The 19,268-nt window shown below is 35.6% G+C and overlaps 1 protein-coding gene and 1 pseudogene across 1 annotated transcript in view; one reads left to right on the forward strand and one right to left on the reverse strand.

Annotated features, from left to right (window-relative positions):
- Nucleotides 1-9,590: 9,590 nt before the first annotated feature.
- LOC148190211 (cytochrome c oxidase assembly protein COX14 homolog pseudogene) lies at nucleotides 9,591-9,773 on the forward strand (annotated as a pseudogene).
- A 187-nt stretch (nucleotides 9,774-9,960) lies between these two features.
- The window catches only part of cers5 (ceramide synthase 5), a 30,467-nt gene continuing 21,159 nt past the window's right edge, over nucleotides 9,961-19,268 (reverse strand). Inside the window, exons 7-10 of the mRNA XM_042508598.2 lie at nucleotides 17,354-17,482; nucleotides 16,230-16,336; nucleotides 14,505-14,661; nucleotides 9,961-11,062 (exon numbers count right to left, since the gene is read on the reverse strand). Coding sequence (XP_042364532.1) covers nucleotides 10,898-11,062; nucleotides 14,505-14,661; nucleotides 16,230-16,336; nucleotides 17,354-17,482 — 558 coding nt within the window. The 3' untranslated portion in view covers nucleotides 9,961-10,897. The remainder of the gene's footprint in view (nucleotides 11,063-14,504; nucleotides 14,662-16,229; nucleotides 16,337-17,353; nucleotides 17,483-19,268) is intronic.

Consider the following 19,268-nt stretch of genomic DNA (forward strand, 5'->3'; position numbering starts at 1 on the left):
GGCGATTTTTCAACATGCTAAAATATGAGGTTTTTGCTTGTTTTTGTAGTTTCTTCAACATGCTCCACCATAACCAGTCTCCATGTGTTATTCTATGTTGTTTTCAGGCCTTTTTTGACGTGTCATATTTTGACATTTTTGCCATACTATACTATGCGATTTTGGCGATTTTTTCAACATGCTAAAATATGACGTTTGTGGTTGTTTTTCGTAGTTTCTTCAACATGCTCCACCATAACCAGTCTCCATGTGTTATTCTATGTTGTTTTCAGGCCTTTTTTTGACGTGTCATATTTTGACATTTTTGCCATACTATACTATGCGATTTTTTGGCGATTTTTTCAACATGCTAAAATATGACATTTCGGGTTGTTTTTCGTAGTTTCTTCAACATGCTCCACCATAACCAGTCTCCATGTGTTATTCTATGTTGTTTTCAGGCCTTTTTTTGACGTGTCATATTTTGACATTTTTGCCATACTATACTATGCGATTTTTGGCGATTTTTCAACATGCTAAAATATGACGTTTTGCTTGTTTTTGTAGTTTTTTCAACATGCTCCACCATAACCAGTCTCCATGTGTTATTCTATGTTGTTTTCAGGCCTTTTTGACGTGTCATATTTTGACATTTTTGCCATACTATACTATGCGATTTTTGGCGATTTTTCAACATGCTAAAATATGACGTTTTGCTTGTTTTTGTAGTTTCTTCAACATGCTCCACCATAACCAGTCTCCATGTGTTATTCTATGTTGTTTTCAGGCCTTTTTTGACGTGTCATATTTTGACATTTTGCCATACTATACTATGCGATTTTTGGCGATTTTTCAACATGCTAAAATATGACGTTTTTGCTTGTTTTTGTAGTTTCTTCAACATGCTCCACCATAACCAGTCTCCATGTGTTATTCTATGTTGTTTTCAGGCCTTTTTTTGACGTGTCATATTTTGACATTTTTGCCATACTATACTATGCGATTTTTGGCGATTTTTTCAACATGCTAAAATATGAGATTTTTGCTTGTTTTTTGTAGTTTTTTATGCATGCTCAGCCATAACGAGTCTCCATGTGTTATTCTATGTTGTTTTCAGGCCTTTTTTTGACGTGTCATATTTTGACATTTTGCCATACTATACTATGCGATTTTTGGCGATTTTTTCAACATGCTAAAATATGACGTTTTTGCTTGTTTTTTGTAGTTTCTTCAACATGCTCCACCATAACCAGTCTCCATGTGTTATTCTATGTTGTTTTCAGGCCTTTTTTTGACGTGTCATATTTTGACATTTTTGCCATACTATACTATGCGATTTTTGGCGATTTTTTCAACATGCTAAAATATGACATTTTTGCTTGTTTTTCGTAGTTTCTTCAACATGCTCCACCATAACCAGTCTCCATGTGTTATTCTATGTTGTTTTCAGGCCTTTTTTTGACGTGTCATATTTTGACATTTTTGCCATACTATACTATGCGATTTTTGGCGATTTTTTCAACATGCTAAAATATGACGTTTTTGCTTGTTTTTTGTAGTTTCTTCAACATGCTCCACCATAACCAGTCTCCATGTGTTATTCTATGTTGTTTTCAGGCCTTTTTTTGACGTGTCATATTTTGACTTTTTTGCCATACTATACTATGCGATTTTTGGCGATTTTTTTCAACATGCTAAAATATGACATTTCGGGTTGTTTTTCGTAGTTTCTTCAACATGCTCCACCATAACCAGTCTCCATGTGTTATTCTATGTTGTTTTCAGGCCTTTTTTGACGTGTCATATTTTGACATTTTGCCATACTATACTATGCGATTTTTGGCGATTTTTTCAACATGCTAAAATATGACGTTTTTGCTTGTTTTTCGTAGTTTCTTCAACATGCTCCACCATAACCAGTCTCCATGTGTTATTCTATGTTGTTTTCAGGCCTTTTTTTGACGTGTCATATTTTGACATTTTTGCCATACTATACTATGCGATTTTTTCAACATGCTAAAATATGAGATTTTTGCTTGTTTTTTGTAGTTTTTTATGCATGCTCAGCCATAACGAGTCTCCATGTGTTATTCTATGTTGTTTTCAGGCCTTTTTTTGACGTGTCATATTTTGACATTTTTGCCATACTACTATGCGATTTTTGGCGATTTTTTTCAACATGCTAAAATGTGACGTTTTTGCTTGTTGTTTGTAGTTTTTTATGCATGCTCAGCCATAACGAGTCTCCATGTGTTATTCTATGTTGTTTTCAGGCCTTTTTTTGACGTGTCATATTTTGACATTTTTGCCATACTATACTATGCGATTTTTGGCGATTTTTTCAACATGCTAAAATATGACGTTTTGCTTGTTTTTCGTAGTTTCTTCAACATGCTCCACCATAACCAGTCTCCATGTGTTTATTCTATGTTGTTTTCAGGCCTTTTTTGACGTGTCATATTTTGACATTTTTGCCATACTATACTATGCGATTTTGGCGATTTTTTCAACATGCTAAAATATGAGGGTTTTGCTTGTTTTTCGTAGTTTCTTCAACATGCTCCACCATAACCAGTCTCCATGTGTTATTCTATGTTGTTTTCAGGCCTTTTTTTGACGTGTCATATTTTGACATTTTTGCCATACTATACTATGCGATTTTTGGCGATTTTTTCAACATGCTAAAATATGACATTTTTGCTTGTTTTTCGTAGTTTCTTCAACATGCTCCACCATAACCAGTCTCCATGTGTTATTCTATGTTGTTTTCAGGCCTTTTTTTGACGTGTCATATTTTGACATTTTTGCCATACTATACTATGCGATTTTTGGCGATTTTTTCAACATGCTAAAATATGAGGTTTTTGCTTGTTTTTCGTAGTTTCTTCAACATGCTCCACCATAACCAGTCTCCATGTGTTATTCTATGTTGTTTTCAGGCCTTTTTTTGACGTGTCATATTTTGACATTTTGCCATACTATACTATGCGATTTTTGGCGATTTTTTCAACATGCTAAAATATGACGTTTTTGCTTGTTTTTTGTAGTTTTTTTATGCATGCTCAGCCATAACCAGTCTCCATGTGTTATTCTATGTTGTTTTCAGGCCTTTTTTTGACATGTCATATTTTGACATTTTTGCCATACTATACTATGCGATTTTTGGCGATTTTTTCAACATGCTAAAATATGACGTTTTTGGTTGTTTTTCGTAGTTTCTTCAACATGCTCCACCATAACCAGTCTCCATGTGTTATTCTATGTTGTTTTCAGGCCTTTTTTTGACGTGTCATATTTTGACATTTTTGCCATACTATACTATGCGATTTTTGGCGATTTTTTTCAACATGCTAAAATGTAACGTTTTTGGTTGTTTTTGGTAGTTTTTTCAACATGCTCCACCATAACCAGTCTCCATGTGTTATTCTATGTTGTTTTCAGGCCTTTTTTTGACGTGTCATATTTTGACATTTTTGCCATACTATACTATGCGATTTTTGGCGATTTTTTCACCATGCTAAAATGTGACGTTTTTGCTTGTTTTTTGTAGTTTTTTCAACATGCTCCACCATAACCAGTCTCCATGTGTTATTTTATGTTGTTTTCAGGCCTTTTTTTGACGTGTCATATTTTGACTTTTTTGCCATACTATACTATGCGATTTTTGGCGATTTTTTCAACATGCTAAAATATGACGTTTTTGCTTGTTTTTTGTAGTTTCTTATGCATGCTCAGCCATAACGAGTCTCCATGTGTTATTCTATGTTGTTTTCAGGCCTTTTTTTGACGTGTCATATTTTGACATTTTTGCCATACTATACTATGCGATTTTTGGCGATTTTTTCACCATGCTAAAATGTGACGTTTTTGCTTGTTTTTTGTAGTTTTTTCAACATGCTCCACCATAACCAGTCTCCATGTGTTATTCTATGTTGTTTTCAGGCCTTTTTTTGACGTGTCATATTTTGACATTTTTGCCATACTATACTATGCGATTTTTGGCGATTTTTTCAACATGCTAAAATATGACGTTTTTGCTTGTTGTTTGTAGTTTTTTATGCATGCTCAGCCATAACCAGTCTCCATGTGTTATTCTATGTTGTTTTCAGGCCTTTTTTTGACGTGTCATATTTTGACATTTTTGCCATACTATACTATGCGATTTTTGGCGATTTTTTCAACATGCTAAAATATGAGGTTTTTGCTTGTTTTTCGTAGTTTCTTCAACATGCTCCACCATAACCAGTCTCCATGTGTTATTCTATGTTGTTTTCAGGCCTTTTTTGACGTGTCATATTTTGACATTTTTGCCATACTATACTATGCGATTTTTGGCGATTTTTTCAACATGCTAAAATATGAGGTTTTTGCTTGTTTTTCGTAGTTTCTTCAACATGCTCCACCATAACCAGTCTCCATGTGTTATTCTATGTTGTTTTCAGGCCTTTTTTGACGTGTCATATTTTGACATTTTGCCATACTATACTATGCGATTTTGGCGATTTTTCAACATGCTAAAATATGAGGTTTTTGCTTGTTTTTGTAGTTTCTTCAACATGCTCCACCATAACCAGTCTCCATGTGTTATTCTATGTTGTTTTCAGGCCTTTTTTGACATGTCATATTTTGACATTTTGCCATACTATACTATGCGATTTTTGGCGATTTTTTCAACATGCTAAAATATGACATTTTTGCTTGTTTTTTGTAGTTTTTTATGCATGCTCAGCCATAACGAGTCTCCATGTGTTATTCTATGTTGTTTTCAGGCCTTTTTTTGACGTGTCATATTTTGACATTTTTGCCATACTATACTATGCGATTTTTGGCGATTTTTTCAACATGCTAAAATGTGACGTTTTTGGTTGTTTTTCGTAGTTTCTTCAACATGCTCCACCATAACCAGTCTCCATGTGTTATTCTATGTTGTTTTCAGGCCTTTTTTTGACGTGTCATATTTTGACTTTTTTGCCATACTATACTATGCGATTTTTGGCGATTTTTTCAACATGCTAAAATATGACGTTTTTGCTTGTTTTTCGTAGTTTCTTCAACATGCTCCACCATAACCAGTCTCCATGTGTTATTCTATGTTGTTTTCAGGCCTTTTTTGGCGTGTCATATTTTGACATTTTTGCCATACTATACTATGCGATTTTTGGCGATTTTTCAACATGCTAAAATATGAGGTTTTTGCTTGTTTTTGTAGTTTTTTATGCATGCTCAGCCATAACCAGTCTCCATGTGTTATTCTATGTTGTTTTCAGGCCTTTTTTTGACGTGTCATATTTTGACTTTTTTGCCATACTATACTATGCGATTTTTGGCGATTTTTTCAACATGCTAAAATATGACGTTTTTGCTTGTTTTTTGTAGTTTTTTATGCATGCTCAGCCATAACGAGTCTCCATGTGTTATTCTATGTTGTTTTCAGGCCTTTTTTTGACGTGTCATATTTTGACATTTTTGCCATACTATACTATGCGATTTTTGGCGATTTTTTCAACATGCTAAAATGTAACGTTTTTGGTTGTTTTTGGTAGTTTTTTCAACATGCTCCACCATAACCAGTCTCCATGTGTTATTCTATGTTGTTTTCAGGCCTTTTTTTGACGTGTCATATTTTGACATTTTTGCCATACTATACTATGCAATTTTTGGCGATTTTTTCAACATGCTAAAATATGACGTTTTGGTTGTTTTTGTAGTTTCTTCAACATGCTCCACCATAACCAGTCTCCATGTGTTATTCTATGTTGTTTTCAGGCCTTTTTTGACGTGTCATATTTTGACATTTTGCCATACTATACTATGTGATTTTTGGCGATTTTTCAACATGCTAAAATATGACGTTTTTGCTTGTTTTTGTAGTTTTTCAACATGCTCCACCATAACCAGTCTCCATGTGTTATTCTATGTTGTTTTCAGGCCTTTTTTTGACGTGTCATATTTTGACTTTTTTGCCATACTATACTATGCGATTTTTGGCGATTTTTTCAACATGCTAAAATATGACGTTTTTGCTTGTTTTTTGTAGTTTTTTCAACATGCTCCACCATAACCAGTCTCCATGTGTTATTCTATGTTGTTTTCAGGCCTTTTTTTGACGTGTCATATTTTGACATTTTTGCCATACTATACTATGCGATTTTTGGCGATTTTTTCAACATGCTAAAATATGACGTTTTTGCTTGTTTTTCGTAGTTTCTTCAACATGCTCCACCATAACCAGTCTCCATGTGTTATTCTATGTTGTTTTCAGGCCTTTTTTTGACGTGTCATATTTTGACTTTTTTGCCATACTATACTATGCGATTTTTGGCGATTTTTTCAACATGCTAAAATATGAGGGTTTTTTGCTTGTTTCGTGGTTTCTTCAACATGCTCCACCATAACCAGTCTCCATGTGTTATTCTATGTTGTTTTCAGGCCTTTTTTTGACGTGTCATATTTTGACATTTTTGCCATACTATACTATGCGATTTTTGGCGATTTTTTCAACATGCTAAAATATGAGATTTTTGCTTGTTTTTTGTAGTTTCTTCTACATGCTCCACCATAACCACTCTCCATGTGATATTCAATGAAGTGTACAGGCCTTATTTTGACGTGTCGTATTTTGACATTTTTGCCATACTATACTATAGGATTATTGGCGATATTTTCAAAATGCTAAAATATGACATTTTTTGCTTGTTTTTGTAGTTTCTTATGCATGCTCCACCATAACCAGTTTCCATGTGTTATTTTATGTTGTTTTCAGGCCTTTTTTTGACATGTCATATTTTGACATTTTTGCCATACTATACTATGCGGTTTTTCGTAGTTTTTTTCAACATGCTAAAATGCGATATTTCTTGTTGTTTTAGGTCATTTGTTCAACATGCCACACTATAACGTTTCTTGATATGGTATTCTAAGTTGTCTTCAGCTCTTTTTTTGACATTTCACATTTTGATATTTTTGTTTATGCAGTCTTTTGTTGTTTTTCAGCGTGCTAAATTATAACCACTGTCTATGTGGTATTCTATGTTGTGTTTAGCCCTTTATTTGACATGTCATATTTTGACATTTTTTGCGGTTTTTGGTCGGTTTTTTCAACATGCTAAAATATGATGTTTTTGGTCATTTGTTCAACATGCTACACTAAAACATGCCTCCACATGCTATTTATGTTCTTTTCAGCCCTTTTGTAGACATGTTATATTTTGATATTTTCCTCCATACTATACTATGTTAAACCTGACATTTTTCCTGTACTATACTATGTGTATTCTGGTCATATTTCAACATGCTAGAACATTATGTTTTTGGTAGTTTTTGGTCATTTATTCAACATGGTATTCTATGACGCATCTCTACATGCTATTTCTTTTTTCTTTCTTTTTCTTACTTTTTTGAGAGAGAAAAAAGGCCCAAAATGTTCTAATGTATATTATGTCAAAAAATCTATTATTTTAAAATGTCAGAAAAATGGTTGAAAAGAAAATATTATTGCTTGTAGATACACGTCATAGTATACAATGTTGAAAAAAGGCCAAAACATTATTTGGTATCTCGACAAAATGGCCGAAAATGTCACAGTACAGTATGTCGCAAAATGTGAATTTTTAATATAAAAAAGTTGCTGAAAACAACATTTTATAACTTGCTGATACACATCGTAGTATAGCATGTTGAAAAAAAAGGCCAAAAATGTCAAAATGTTGAAAAAATGGCTGAAAATAGAGAGTTTTGACCATGAAGTGAGAAATTACAAATGGTGTAGTACTTCCAGCGCCCACTAGATAGCACTGGGAGGCACATAAATTCCACACCATCTTAGTGTACATCATTTGTAGACTAAACCAGGAAAATTTCATGTAAATTAATTAATTAATTAATATTAAAACAAAAACTATTTGGAATATCAAGTTTGAACCATCCAGGGCAGGTTAGTTTTACAGGCCGCTTCCCAGAGAAGAGCTTGATGTGCAAATTAAAAAGTCTGTTGAAATGTTTGAAGGTTAAACTCAGTTGGTTAGAGTGCTTGCCTGCAACCTATCAGATTGTGAGTTCAAACCTCATCCAGAAAAGGTGACTTTTACAAGCAGCTGTCCACACCAGAGAGGGAAAAATAATGGCAAAAGTGTCATTTGGATTAGTTCTAAGAGTGTTTCAGGTTGTGAGATTTAACTTTATCTTTCTTTCTTTCTTTCTTTCTTTAAGACTGCTGTCCAAACTAGAGTGTGAAAGATAACATCAGAAACAGTTAGTGTCAGGAGGTTTGGCTCAGTGGGTTTGATGGCTGGTTGGCATCTTTGAGGTTGTGGGATCAAGCCTTATCGGGGACAGGTGACTTTTAATGGTTGTCCAAATGTGTCCAAAAGTAAAAGGAACATCCAAAAGGGTGTAACGGTGTAAAGGTAACTGAATTATGGTTCAGGGGGTAAGACAGCCAGCTGGAGTCTCCTAGGTTGGCAGTTCAAGCCTCACAAGCAAAGCACTTATGCAACAGTACAAAATCCATGGCTTCAGTTTAACCAGATAATGCCAGAATTGTGAAAACCTTTCATATAGAAGGGGGACAAGGAGTTACAAACACACAAACAAAATACCATACACTTGAAAATTAAAACATGTCAGTACTCTCTGATGGACAAAGTATGTTATTACATCACAGTTTCTAAATTACCTCAGATTTTACTTTGACATTTCTTTAGCGATATTCCTTGATTTCGACAGACGCATCTGCCAACACAGGTCTTACTTGTATCAGGACAGCTTCACCTGCTTTATCGGCCAAAACCATATACCACTCAACTTTACATGCTTTAATTTGATCTGCAATATCACAATCAGAGTCTGAACTGTATGAATCTATAGTCAAATTATATTTTAAGGCTTAAATAAAATAAAAATATTGGCAAATATATCTGTCTGCTCTGCTGATATAAGGGTCATATGGTGTTGAAACATAATATTAAGTATCCGCAGTGATGTCTGATGAAAACTCGACTGATATATGAGTCAGGACGATAATCAACAAAGTGCTTGGCATGGAAAATTCAGTATTCAGTATATGTCATGTCATAGTATTGCATGTCGAAAAAAGGCCAAAAACGTATGTCAAAGTATATATATATAGTATGTCGAAGAATGGCATATGTTTTTTTTTTGGAATTTGGACGATATGTTATACTATGACATTTTTTTTCTTGATTTTGGCAACAAACAATACTATGGCATTTTTTGGTGATTTTGAACAACATACTATACAATGATATTCTTTTTTGATTTTGGAAGACATACTATATTATAGCGTTCTTTCGTGATTTTGGACGATATACTCTACTATGGCATTTTTTGTGATTTTGGACAATGTACTATACTATGACGTTTCTTTTGTGATTTTGGACGACGTACTATGCTATAAAGTTTTCTCTTGATTTTGGATGACATACTATACTATGACGTTCTTTCTTGATTTTGGACTACATACTATGATGTTTTTTAAAATTTTGGACGACATATAATACTATGACTTTTTTTTCCTGATTTTGGACGACATACTACACTATAATGTTTTTTTCATGACTCATGATTGACTCCCGCTTGTTCCCTTCAGGATCCTCACAATGGTGTCTGGAAAGCGGCTTGCTGACATCGGCTATAAGACGTTTTCTGCCACGATAATGCTGCTGATAGCTCACAGAGGCTACCTGTGTGCGATGCGAGGATACCGCAACATGCAGAAGCAAAAGCAGCTCAAATTGGCAGCAGAAAACCAGGACCCATAAGCCATTAAAGACTGATTCGAGATGTACTTTCCTTGTTTTTTTTCCATTCCTCCTTTGTTTTGTTGGTTGCTAAATCATGAATGTGTTAATTCTAAAATCCATGACTTTTCAGAAGATGGCTGTAATTGTATCATAAGATATTAAATGCCTCTAACCACGCTAAGCAATGTAGTGTTTAGAAACACAACTGCAACAAGAAACACAGCTTTCAACAACAGAATATAATTGGAAACATATACATTTTACAAGGGACTCAAGGGAGAACGTGATACCAGACATTTAGTACAGTTCTCATACCTTGATTCCTCTATAGGCAGTGACAAACAATTTCATAAACATTTGGTCTCAGGAGAAGTAAAAAACAGTAAAACAGAAATAAACAAATCACAAAGTTGCCAAACATCATTAATGGGTAAATCCACAATAAATCGCAGAGGGCAGAAACTGCTGCTGTTTAAACTTTCAAGTGGGGACAGCTCACTCCTAAAATCAAAAAATACATAAGTTTCCTCTTACCTGTAGTGCAATTCATCAACCTCGATTGTGTTGGTGCGAGTTGCAGTGTTGGAGATATCACCTGCTGAGATGTCTGCCTTCCTTAAACACAGATTAGAAATTAAATATACTTCAACTTTAAGCCCCCAATAAAGGTGTTATCTGCCTGATCCAGTGTGAAATACCCCTTTACACAAAAATAATCAAGTTCATCTGACCAATAAAACTGGGAGAGAACATTGAAACCAATCTACATCTGCAGCTATACTCAGCACAAAATATATCCCATCATTTGAAAATTAAGGCTATGCAAATCACTTGGTTTAACTGATTTTCATATAATTTCAGCGTTAACATGTCACTCCTGGAGTTTTGTTGTAAATATCATTACAGGGCTCTTCAAAGCAAACGTCAAGTGTCTGCATGTCTGCATATCCATCGTCAGTTCATATATCTGTGCGCACCCACTGTCAGTGTTATGTGTGATAGTAGACTGTGTGTGTGTGTGTGTGTGTGTGTGTGTGTGTGTGTGTGTGTCTGCGTGCGTGCCTAAGCCTTGCACTTCAAGGGAATGTCAAAAGACAAAAAACGTTCTTAGAGACTTGGATGTAAGAGACAAAGTGCAGGAGGCTCCCAGCTTCATGTCACCAACTGCTGTGGTTCTGCACTCGAGCTTTGGCAGAAGCACAGTGGCCGTTTGTGCCGTTTTCCCCCTTGGAAGTATGAGGAGCAGCCTTGAGGCCGTCTTTGAGCGTGTCGGGCTCTTCCTCTGAGCTGCTCTCAATGTCACTGCGGACATCGTTGCATACCTAAAAAACAGGCGAAGAAGGAAACAGGATGTTATTTTTTTATATGAGCAATACTACATTCTAAACTATTGCGTTTTTTCGTGATTTTGGAAAGCGTTCTCCACAATGGCATTTTTTTGTGATTTTGGACGACGTACCATACTATGATGTTTTTTTGTGATTTTGGATGACATACTGTAATATGGCGAATTTTCGAGATTTAGGACGACATATTAAACTATGACTTTTTTTCGTGATTGTGGACAACATAACTGAACTATAATGGGTTTTTTTGTGATTTTGAACATATACTTTACCATGGCGATTTTTTTCATCATTTTAGACGATTCTATACTATGGCATTTTTTCATGATTTTGGACAAGTACTAAACTATGACGTTTTTCCGTGATTGTGGACAACATACTATACTATGATGTTCTTTTATGATTTTGGACGACATACTATATTATGAGGAGCGTGTTTTTTGATAACATACTATAATATAATTTCTTTATGATATTTTTGACCCCATACTATACTATGATGTTTTTATGATATTTTTGACAACACATACATAACAACATATATTATTTAATTCATACTATAATTTCTTCTGACATTTTCAGCTCCATACTGTTATGTTTTTATTGTATTTTTTTTTTTGAAGATATACTATGACCTTCTTGGGGTATTTTTGAGGACATAATACACTATGATGTTTTCAGATTTTTGACAACATACTATACAATGACATTTTTTTAACATTTTTGACAATATACTATACTACATATAGTTGTTCTTATAGTTCTGTCGACACACTTAACTGTGACTTTTTTATGTTTTGTTTGAGGACATACCATACTATGAGGATATACTACACTATGACATCTTTGTCATATCTTTGACCCCAGACTATTATATGATGATTTGATGATCTTTTTGACCACAAACTATACTATGACATTTTCATAATATTTTTGACAACATATGTTATTATGAAGTTTTAGGGTATTTTTTAAAGACATACATTACTATGATGTTTTCATGGTATTTTTCACCACATACTATACAATGATGATTTGTTACAATTTTGTGACATGCTCTAATCTGACTTTTTTTCAACATAGTATACTGATAATTGTTTTTCACGCTATTGCTTTACACAGTTATTCCATCTTTCCTCTGAGCACTGGAGGTCAAAACACACCAGACTGTTGGATGTTAGTACCCACAAGGCAGTCCCTGCTCTACTAACAATGCTGCTTGACTACTGATTGATAATTTCAGACTCCAGACTCGGGTGTCCACCTTGCACTTGTGCAGATCGTATAGTATATACGATATAATGATATATATATATCTTCTGTGCTGGCGGGGGAAGAGCATCTTGACTGGTTCGGGAGGCATACAATGCATAACATATGACCAATGATTGCATTGCATTCACTTTACATGAAGGGGTCACAAGCAGGTTGGGAACCACTGGTTTAGTCCAGTGACAGGTGTGTTTTATCATGCAGCTTCATGTCCCACAAATTTCCTATTAACGCAAATAACCACAGGGTGGTGGTACTGCACAGTTTCATCATGCTGCTGCCTAATGAGAAACAGTTACACATACCTTACATTCATGACACTATTACCACATTCACTTATCATTTACAATTCTTACTGTCGTCTTTGTGAGTGAGACTGAGCCTAGGTGATTTTACTGCAACATCTGTATAATTTAAAGAGAAATAGTTTAGATCCTTTTAAATTGGGTTATATAAGGTACATATCCGTAGACAGTAAATGGCTATGGGTATGCTTCTGTTTGGTGAGGCAGACATGAGTACCACCAAAGAAGCAATGTATTGCTGTGGAAGGGGTCAGCAGTAAAATAATTCTAGCCATTTAAAACACTATATCACTTTAAGTCTATGCTACATTTAGAATATTTTCACTGCTTTATCTTGCCCTCAGGCAGCAATTACAAATGGGGAAATAAAGCTGTTTTATCCAACTATGCTCTCTTTAAAGCCACCAAAAACAGTGCTTGTACCTTGCAAAACAGAGGAGCTGTTGGTCTACCGCTGCCTTAATCGGTTAGTTTGCGTTTTTGCATGGCTTTGGTGAATCTGCACTAACCTTTTTAAACATCACAGTCATTCAATAACGCAAACTGACTAATCAGTTTTTCTCACTAACGTCTGGGACTGAAGAGACGGATAAAAGGGCAGATCCCCAAAGGAAATCACTTTCTGACAGCAGTGTAAAGCTGTGAAAATATTCTCAAAATAGCATACATTTTTATAGGCGACTAAAATAGGTTTTGCTGTCGCCCTTGTCCACAGTAGTATGTTGTTTGTGTTCGTCCTGCCTGTTTCTCCAAACTGGTGGCATGCAGACTGCTATCTATTATACACTGACTATGGTAAGAACTTCATACAACCCAACAAAAATCTTAACAATCCCTTAAAGATGTGTGAAAAGAATCACAGCAGGAGGGAGTCAACAGAAACTTACAGCCAGAAACAGAGAAGGTAAAGGTCTCAAGTGGACAAAGCAAACGAAGAGGAAGCGAGAGAGAAGTGGAGAAGGGCTCATTGGACAAAAACAGACAGAAAGACAGGATCTCTCTCTCTCATTCCAGAGGGAGAAGAAACAAACGCCGTCTGCAGAGAGAATGAGACAGTGTCAGAGACAGCTGGGAATAAAAGTATAGAGGCAGCAAATGCATCACCAAATATAGCTATGATGTTGTTTTCCTGTAAAGATCGTAGTCATAGACAGCTTTCTGGGTGGGACTAATATTTATTTGACTTGATTTTATTGTTGTATTTGATTTGTAAAGCCCTTTCAAGTCAATGTTTTGGGTGCAATAAGTTTAGGAGAATTTTTTCATCTTCGCTGACATAATAGCATGAAAGAAAACTTCTGAACCATGTGATTGTTTTCCAATGAAACCACTCTGGACAGAGTTTGAGCTGCACTAAACCTCGTTAAATTACACTGCACAGAAGTGAAACTAACAGGTGCTTCTTACAGTAAACTAAACCAGTCAGAAGATGATCGAATGTTTTAGTAGATGAGAACAGGTGTTCTTGTGCAGAGATAGTTTGGATTTGTAGGATGTCAAACCACTTAGTAGGTTAAAGAATCAAGATAATAATACTTTGCTCAATAAAATTTCAAAAACTATTGCAAAGATACCCATTAGAATTTCTGAAAGCCCAAAGGGGACATCTTTAAATGTCTTTTATTGTGTGACCAGAAACCTAAAATCAAAATATATATACAACCTTGTAAGAAATGGAAAATCTTCATATTTGAGAGGAAGTTGTGAATTTTTGTTCTTGTTCAAACCATCATAACAGATAGTTTAAGATTAATTTTCTTTCCATCAACCAATAATTTAAATCACTAACTGTTGCTCTACACTAAAGTACTTCTCAGTATTGTGTTTGTGCGATGACCCACCTTGCCTCGCAGGATGGCTTTAACAGCTATACGTGCTATGAGGTAGAACCAGATGATATGCAGCACTTGGAGAACCAGCAACAAGAGGTTGAAGAGCCACCAGGATGGGTACGGCCCGACTATGGCCCAGCTCTCAAACATAGTGGAGTTCAGTACCCTGGAAGACAAGGAGACAAAGAGATGTTATGTTTAGATAAAGATCATATTTTGGCTTAAAATATCAAGTTTTGGTGTCTCAATTTCAGCGGAAGACGCAGCAATGTCTAAAAAAAAAAAGATTTTAGTGGCACTATCTCAGCACAAAATCAGCAATGTCTCAGTAGGAAAACATCTGCTGTTCGTGGCACTATCCCAACTGGACACTCAGCAGTGTGTCGGTAAAAAACATCCATTTTTCGTGGCACTATCCTGGCGGGAAATGCAGCATTATCTAGTTAAAAAAAACAACCACTTTTCATGGCACTACCCCAATTGGATACAAAGCAATGTCTCAGTATAAAACAACTGCTTTAGGTGGCTCCATCCTGGAGGAAACACAGCAATGAGTTATAAAACACCTAGGTTTTGCGGCTTATAAGCCACTGAAAACGCAGTGATGACTCACTAAAAAAACAACTGGTTTTGTCAGTTAGCCTTGAACAGAGCTCTGCAGTGGTCTGCAGCTTGGAGGGAGATTTAACTACATTTCATGCCACCCACCATCCCCTCCACCTGTTGATGAGAAAGTTATTTCATATACTGCGTCACTTTAAAAACGATGATAGGAAATGAAGTATGAAGTATGAAAACACACTATGCCAACATTTTCTTCTGGCCGTTGGGGTCAATTAAGGTCTTTATGTTGTACTTAAATCATATCATTAATCAGCACTCTTCTAAAAAGACCCAATATAAAAGTACTGATTGTAATTCCCATTTGAATGCCAATTGCAACCAAGTAACAAAGCTTGACTGTAATGTTAGGTGAATGGTTGGTGAGGTCACGTCTTCCTTTAACTCCAGGTGAGTGACAGGAGGTTGTCAACAGACCCACCTCCCCCAGCAGAGGTATAGATTTCAGTTCAGGGAGCTGTACCGGCAACACTAGCTTTATCACTCATCCACACCAAGACACTGAATATAGCTGCTCAGGTTACGTTCATCAATGATAGGTTCTCTATTGTCTCTGGAGATTCAGCCTCAACATCCAGGTCTCTGTCGAGGAACAGTCGGTATCTGATAAGCTGCCTTAAACCTAAACATGAGCTTGCAGCTCTGCAGAGCTCTGGGCAAGAAGCAAAATGATAATGAAAGTGCCACTGGTCTTATTTACAAACTAATGGTAGCTGCATCACATTAGAGTTAATTCTATACAACAGAGCATGGAGGTTTCCCACATCACTCTCAAGAAGTACAGGTTGTGTGCTGCTGACCAGTTACTATTTTTAGCTACAGGATATGAACTGAAATTACAGTAATTGAAGACATGAAAGCACTATAAGATTATAATGTGTTCTGTGCAAGCAATAAAGCTAGCAAAACAAAGCTCAAATAGTGCATTATCCTGTCATTCTTTAGCCTGAGCTCAGCCACACCTTCAAAGCTTCAAAGCTAAAGCTAAATTATTATTTCCTGTAAAAATACAATCATTGCAAATGGCTCTTATGCATCTATAAAATTCATAAATGTTATGGCAGGGTAGTTATAATATTTACTCTGAATTTGCAGGTCTCACTGAGAACTCACCATATTGGATATATAACTAGTCGTGTGATGAAGAATGCCACACTAAACACAATGAAGAGGAAGTCACACAAGCGCTGGTACTTGGCGTAGTTGGCCAGCTTGGCAGCCTGTTGTAAAAGAAAATAACAGAAGTTAAAGTCAATGGTAAGTTATGTAACATACAGTATTTTTTTTTTTTTTTGCCGTAGATCAACACTAATCTAACTGGATCTGAGCCACGATGAAGTGACTAGAAACATTAACAACCATGACAAGTCATATGCATTGTTTAAGAAACCAACTGAAATAAAGCAAAAAGGCTGCTGAACAAGAGCAAACTGCATGTAAATGTAAAAATGAAGGCTACACAATTACTGTGTCAACAGCAGTTTTGTATGAGCATTTTAGTGACAACTTGTGTCTAATATCAGATGTGCGCAAAATAACAAAACACACATCATTACATCACACACTGTGGCCTTTAATTAGATACCTTCACCTTTTTATGCTGTATCAAAAGCTGTAAATAAAGTTGAAGTCTAACTGAAAAATGGCTAGAGGCAAAATAAAGTACAGCACATTTGATTTGTATTTCCTGGGGGTGGGTATTTCCATTCATATGACAACAATGGATTATAAAAGGTTTATCCATACATTTTCATGCATTAAATTTTAAATTTTTGATAAATGATTATTACTTTTACTGTGCGACTGCGTGCTACTTTCAAAACACGTCATATTGCAATGATTTATAATTAAAATAAACAGATGCCTTTACTTACATTATCTTTTATTAATACAGTCACCATCCTCAAAGAAATCAGGAACTGACATAGCTAGAATGTAAATACGACACATTTATGTCCTAAACGTTCAACCATCAAATTAAAAGCACGTGCAGCTGGGTCTCACAAAATTGTTACGGGCGATCATAATGTTGAGAATTGGGTTTTAAATTTGTGATAACTGACTTTTCTGCATCAAGATATATCCTTTCAAGAATTGTGATGCGTCAAACTATTAATTTTCCCCCACCCCTTGTAGTTACTGTAGTTGCTTAAAATATGCAATCGTGTGGTTATTTCAAAACAATTGAATCTTTAAGTTTTTGTGTGTGATCACAGTCCCCACTGTGTCTGACTGACCTCCAGCAGGAAGTCAGAGGCGTCATGTACACACATCACGAGGGTCCCGACTCGCGTCATGTTGTTGACGTAAGAAAAGCTGATCAGGGCGACTGTCGCCAGGTGATGGATGAACATGATCAGGAAGTCCTGAAATCACAATGATGGAGAGAGAGTGACCGTTAGCATGCATGAACACTGATCGTTTACCTGAAAACACAAATCTCTCCTCTTTGTTAGGTCATTGAGGGCATGGACTGGTGTGTTACAAAGTAAATGCAATTGAGATTCAAAAGTTTACCCATCCTTGCAATTGCACAATGGTGAACAAGTTGTTAAGACACATGCATTTAACCCAGATGTCCCAGGTTCAATCAAATCATCATGTTAAGACATAGCTCTTGTAAAACAAAGAAAGAACATATTAAGACACATATTAAACACATGGCAGATTGCTTAAACAGCAAGAGAAGAAAAAAGAGGTAGTAATTTAAGCTGTGATCAAGTACATTGAGTAAATGGCTGAAACCACAATGACGAGGGAAATAAAGTAAAGAACAAAAATGCAAATGGCAAAAGGAGGCAGGAGCTTTGCAGAGAATGCAAATGTATAAAAATTTGTTTTAATTAAATAGATATGTAAAAGAAGTCAACGGCTTGCTTGTAGAGGTTGGTCACAGAGCCCAAGATAGACATTTACTGAACACAAAAGCTTGCAAACCTCTGATGACACTAGACAGTTGGATAGTTTACAGTTGATATGTAAATTCAATGCTAAAATCAAGTGTATGCTGGTGCACAAAAGTTTAATGCGATATGATCACTAACATACAGAAGCCGAGAATGGCCACAATCGCAATGATTTTTTTAATAATGTCGTTATCTCAAGTTTAAGAATTAATTGGTTTGTTATCTTAAGAAAATGAGCTTTGTTATCTTGAGATAACAAGATAATCCTTTCGTTATCATGAGAAGACAAAGAGGATGTTTCCTCTTACTACTTGTAATGTATAATGTTATAACGTACTTAAAATGTATGAGGTCAGGCGTGACATGCTGGCATGCACAGATGGCATCTACACAATTATACCACTGGAAATGTCAGAGGAAGCCAGAAGCTACGCATTACTGATCAATGCATCAGCCTGCACTTTAATCAAGGTCAAACACAAACAGAAATTGCATTGGTTCTTTCTAAGATAACACTCACATCAGTTGCTGTCATTTCGGGAAGGGACTGGCTGGAAGCAGGCTTCATACTTATACCACCATAGATTATGTTGTTATCTAGAGAAACCATCCCTTTGTTTTCTCAAGAATTAACATAAATTAACCGCTATTACAGAGAAAAACAAACAAAAAACAGGCTTTGTTATCTCAAAATCACAAATAATTAACTTGCGTCCAGAAATGGGCAGAAATGGCAGATTGTGCATCCAAAGGCCATGAAATAGTGAATAATGCAAAATATACAAGACATGATGCAGTCTTTTAGGTGGATGTGTGTCAGTGCTCTTTGCACTGGAAACAGTTTTCCTCTCTGAGAGTTTTAGTAATGTGTCTCCTCATTCATGACATTTACTGCTGCACTTTGAAAAAAAGCTGTAACAAAAGACTGGTGTATGGTGTATGAATATGACAGGGTATATAACATTTTATAACAGCATGAACAACAGAACAAGGTTAACTTTTTTTGAGGAAACAGATAAAACTGGATTCATACAGCCAGACTTAGACCCAAACAGAAGATGAACAGTGCAGAACAACCAAAGACAAACACATGTAGAGACTTAAAAGCAAGATAGGAGACATGTGCATCTGACAGTCAAGTCATCTGGGCTGACAACAGCAGAATGCAGGATGGATAGACAGGCAAAATGAGGTCACAATGAAAAGGAAAAAAATATCTTTATTTGGTCTTAAAATATTTATTTTC

This window comes from Plectropomus leopardus, chromosome 2, assembly GCF_026936395.1.
Source record: "Plectropomus leopardus strain MGB_pleo_1.0 chromosome 2, ASM2693639v1, whole genome shotgun sequence".
Lineage (NCBI taxonomy): Eukaryota > Metazoa > Chordata > Actinopteri > Perciformes > Serranidae > Plectropomus > Plectropomus leopardus.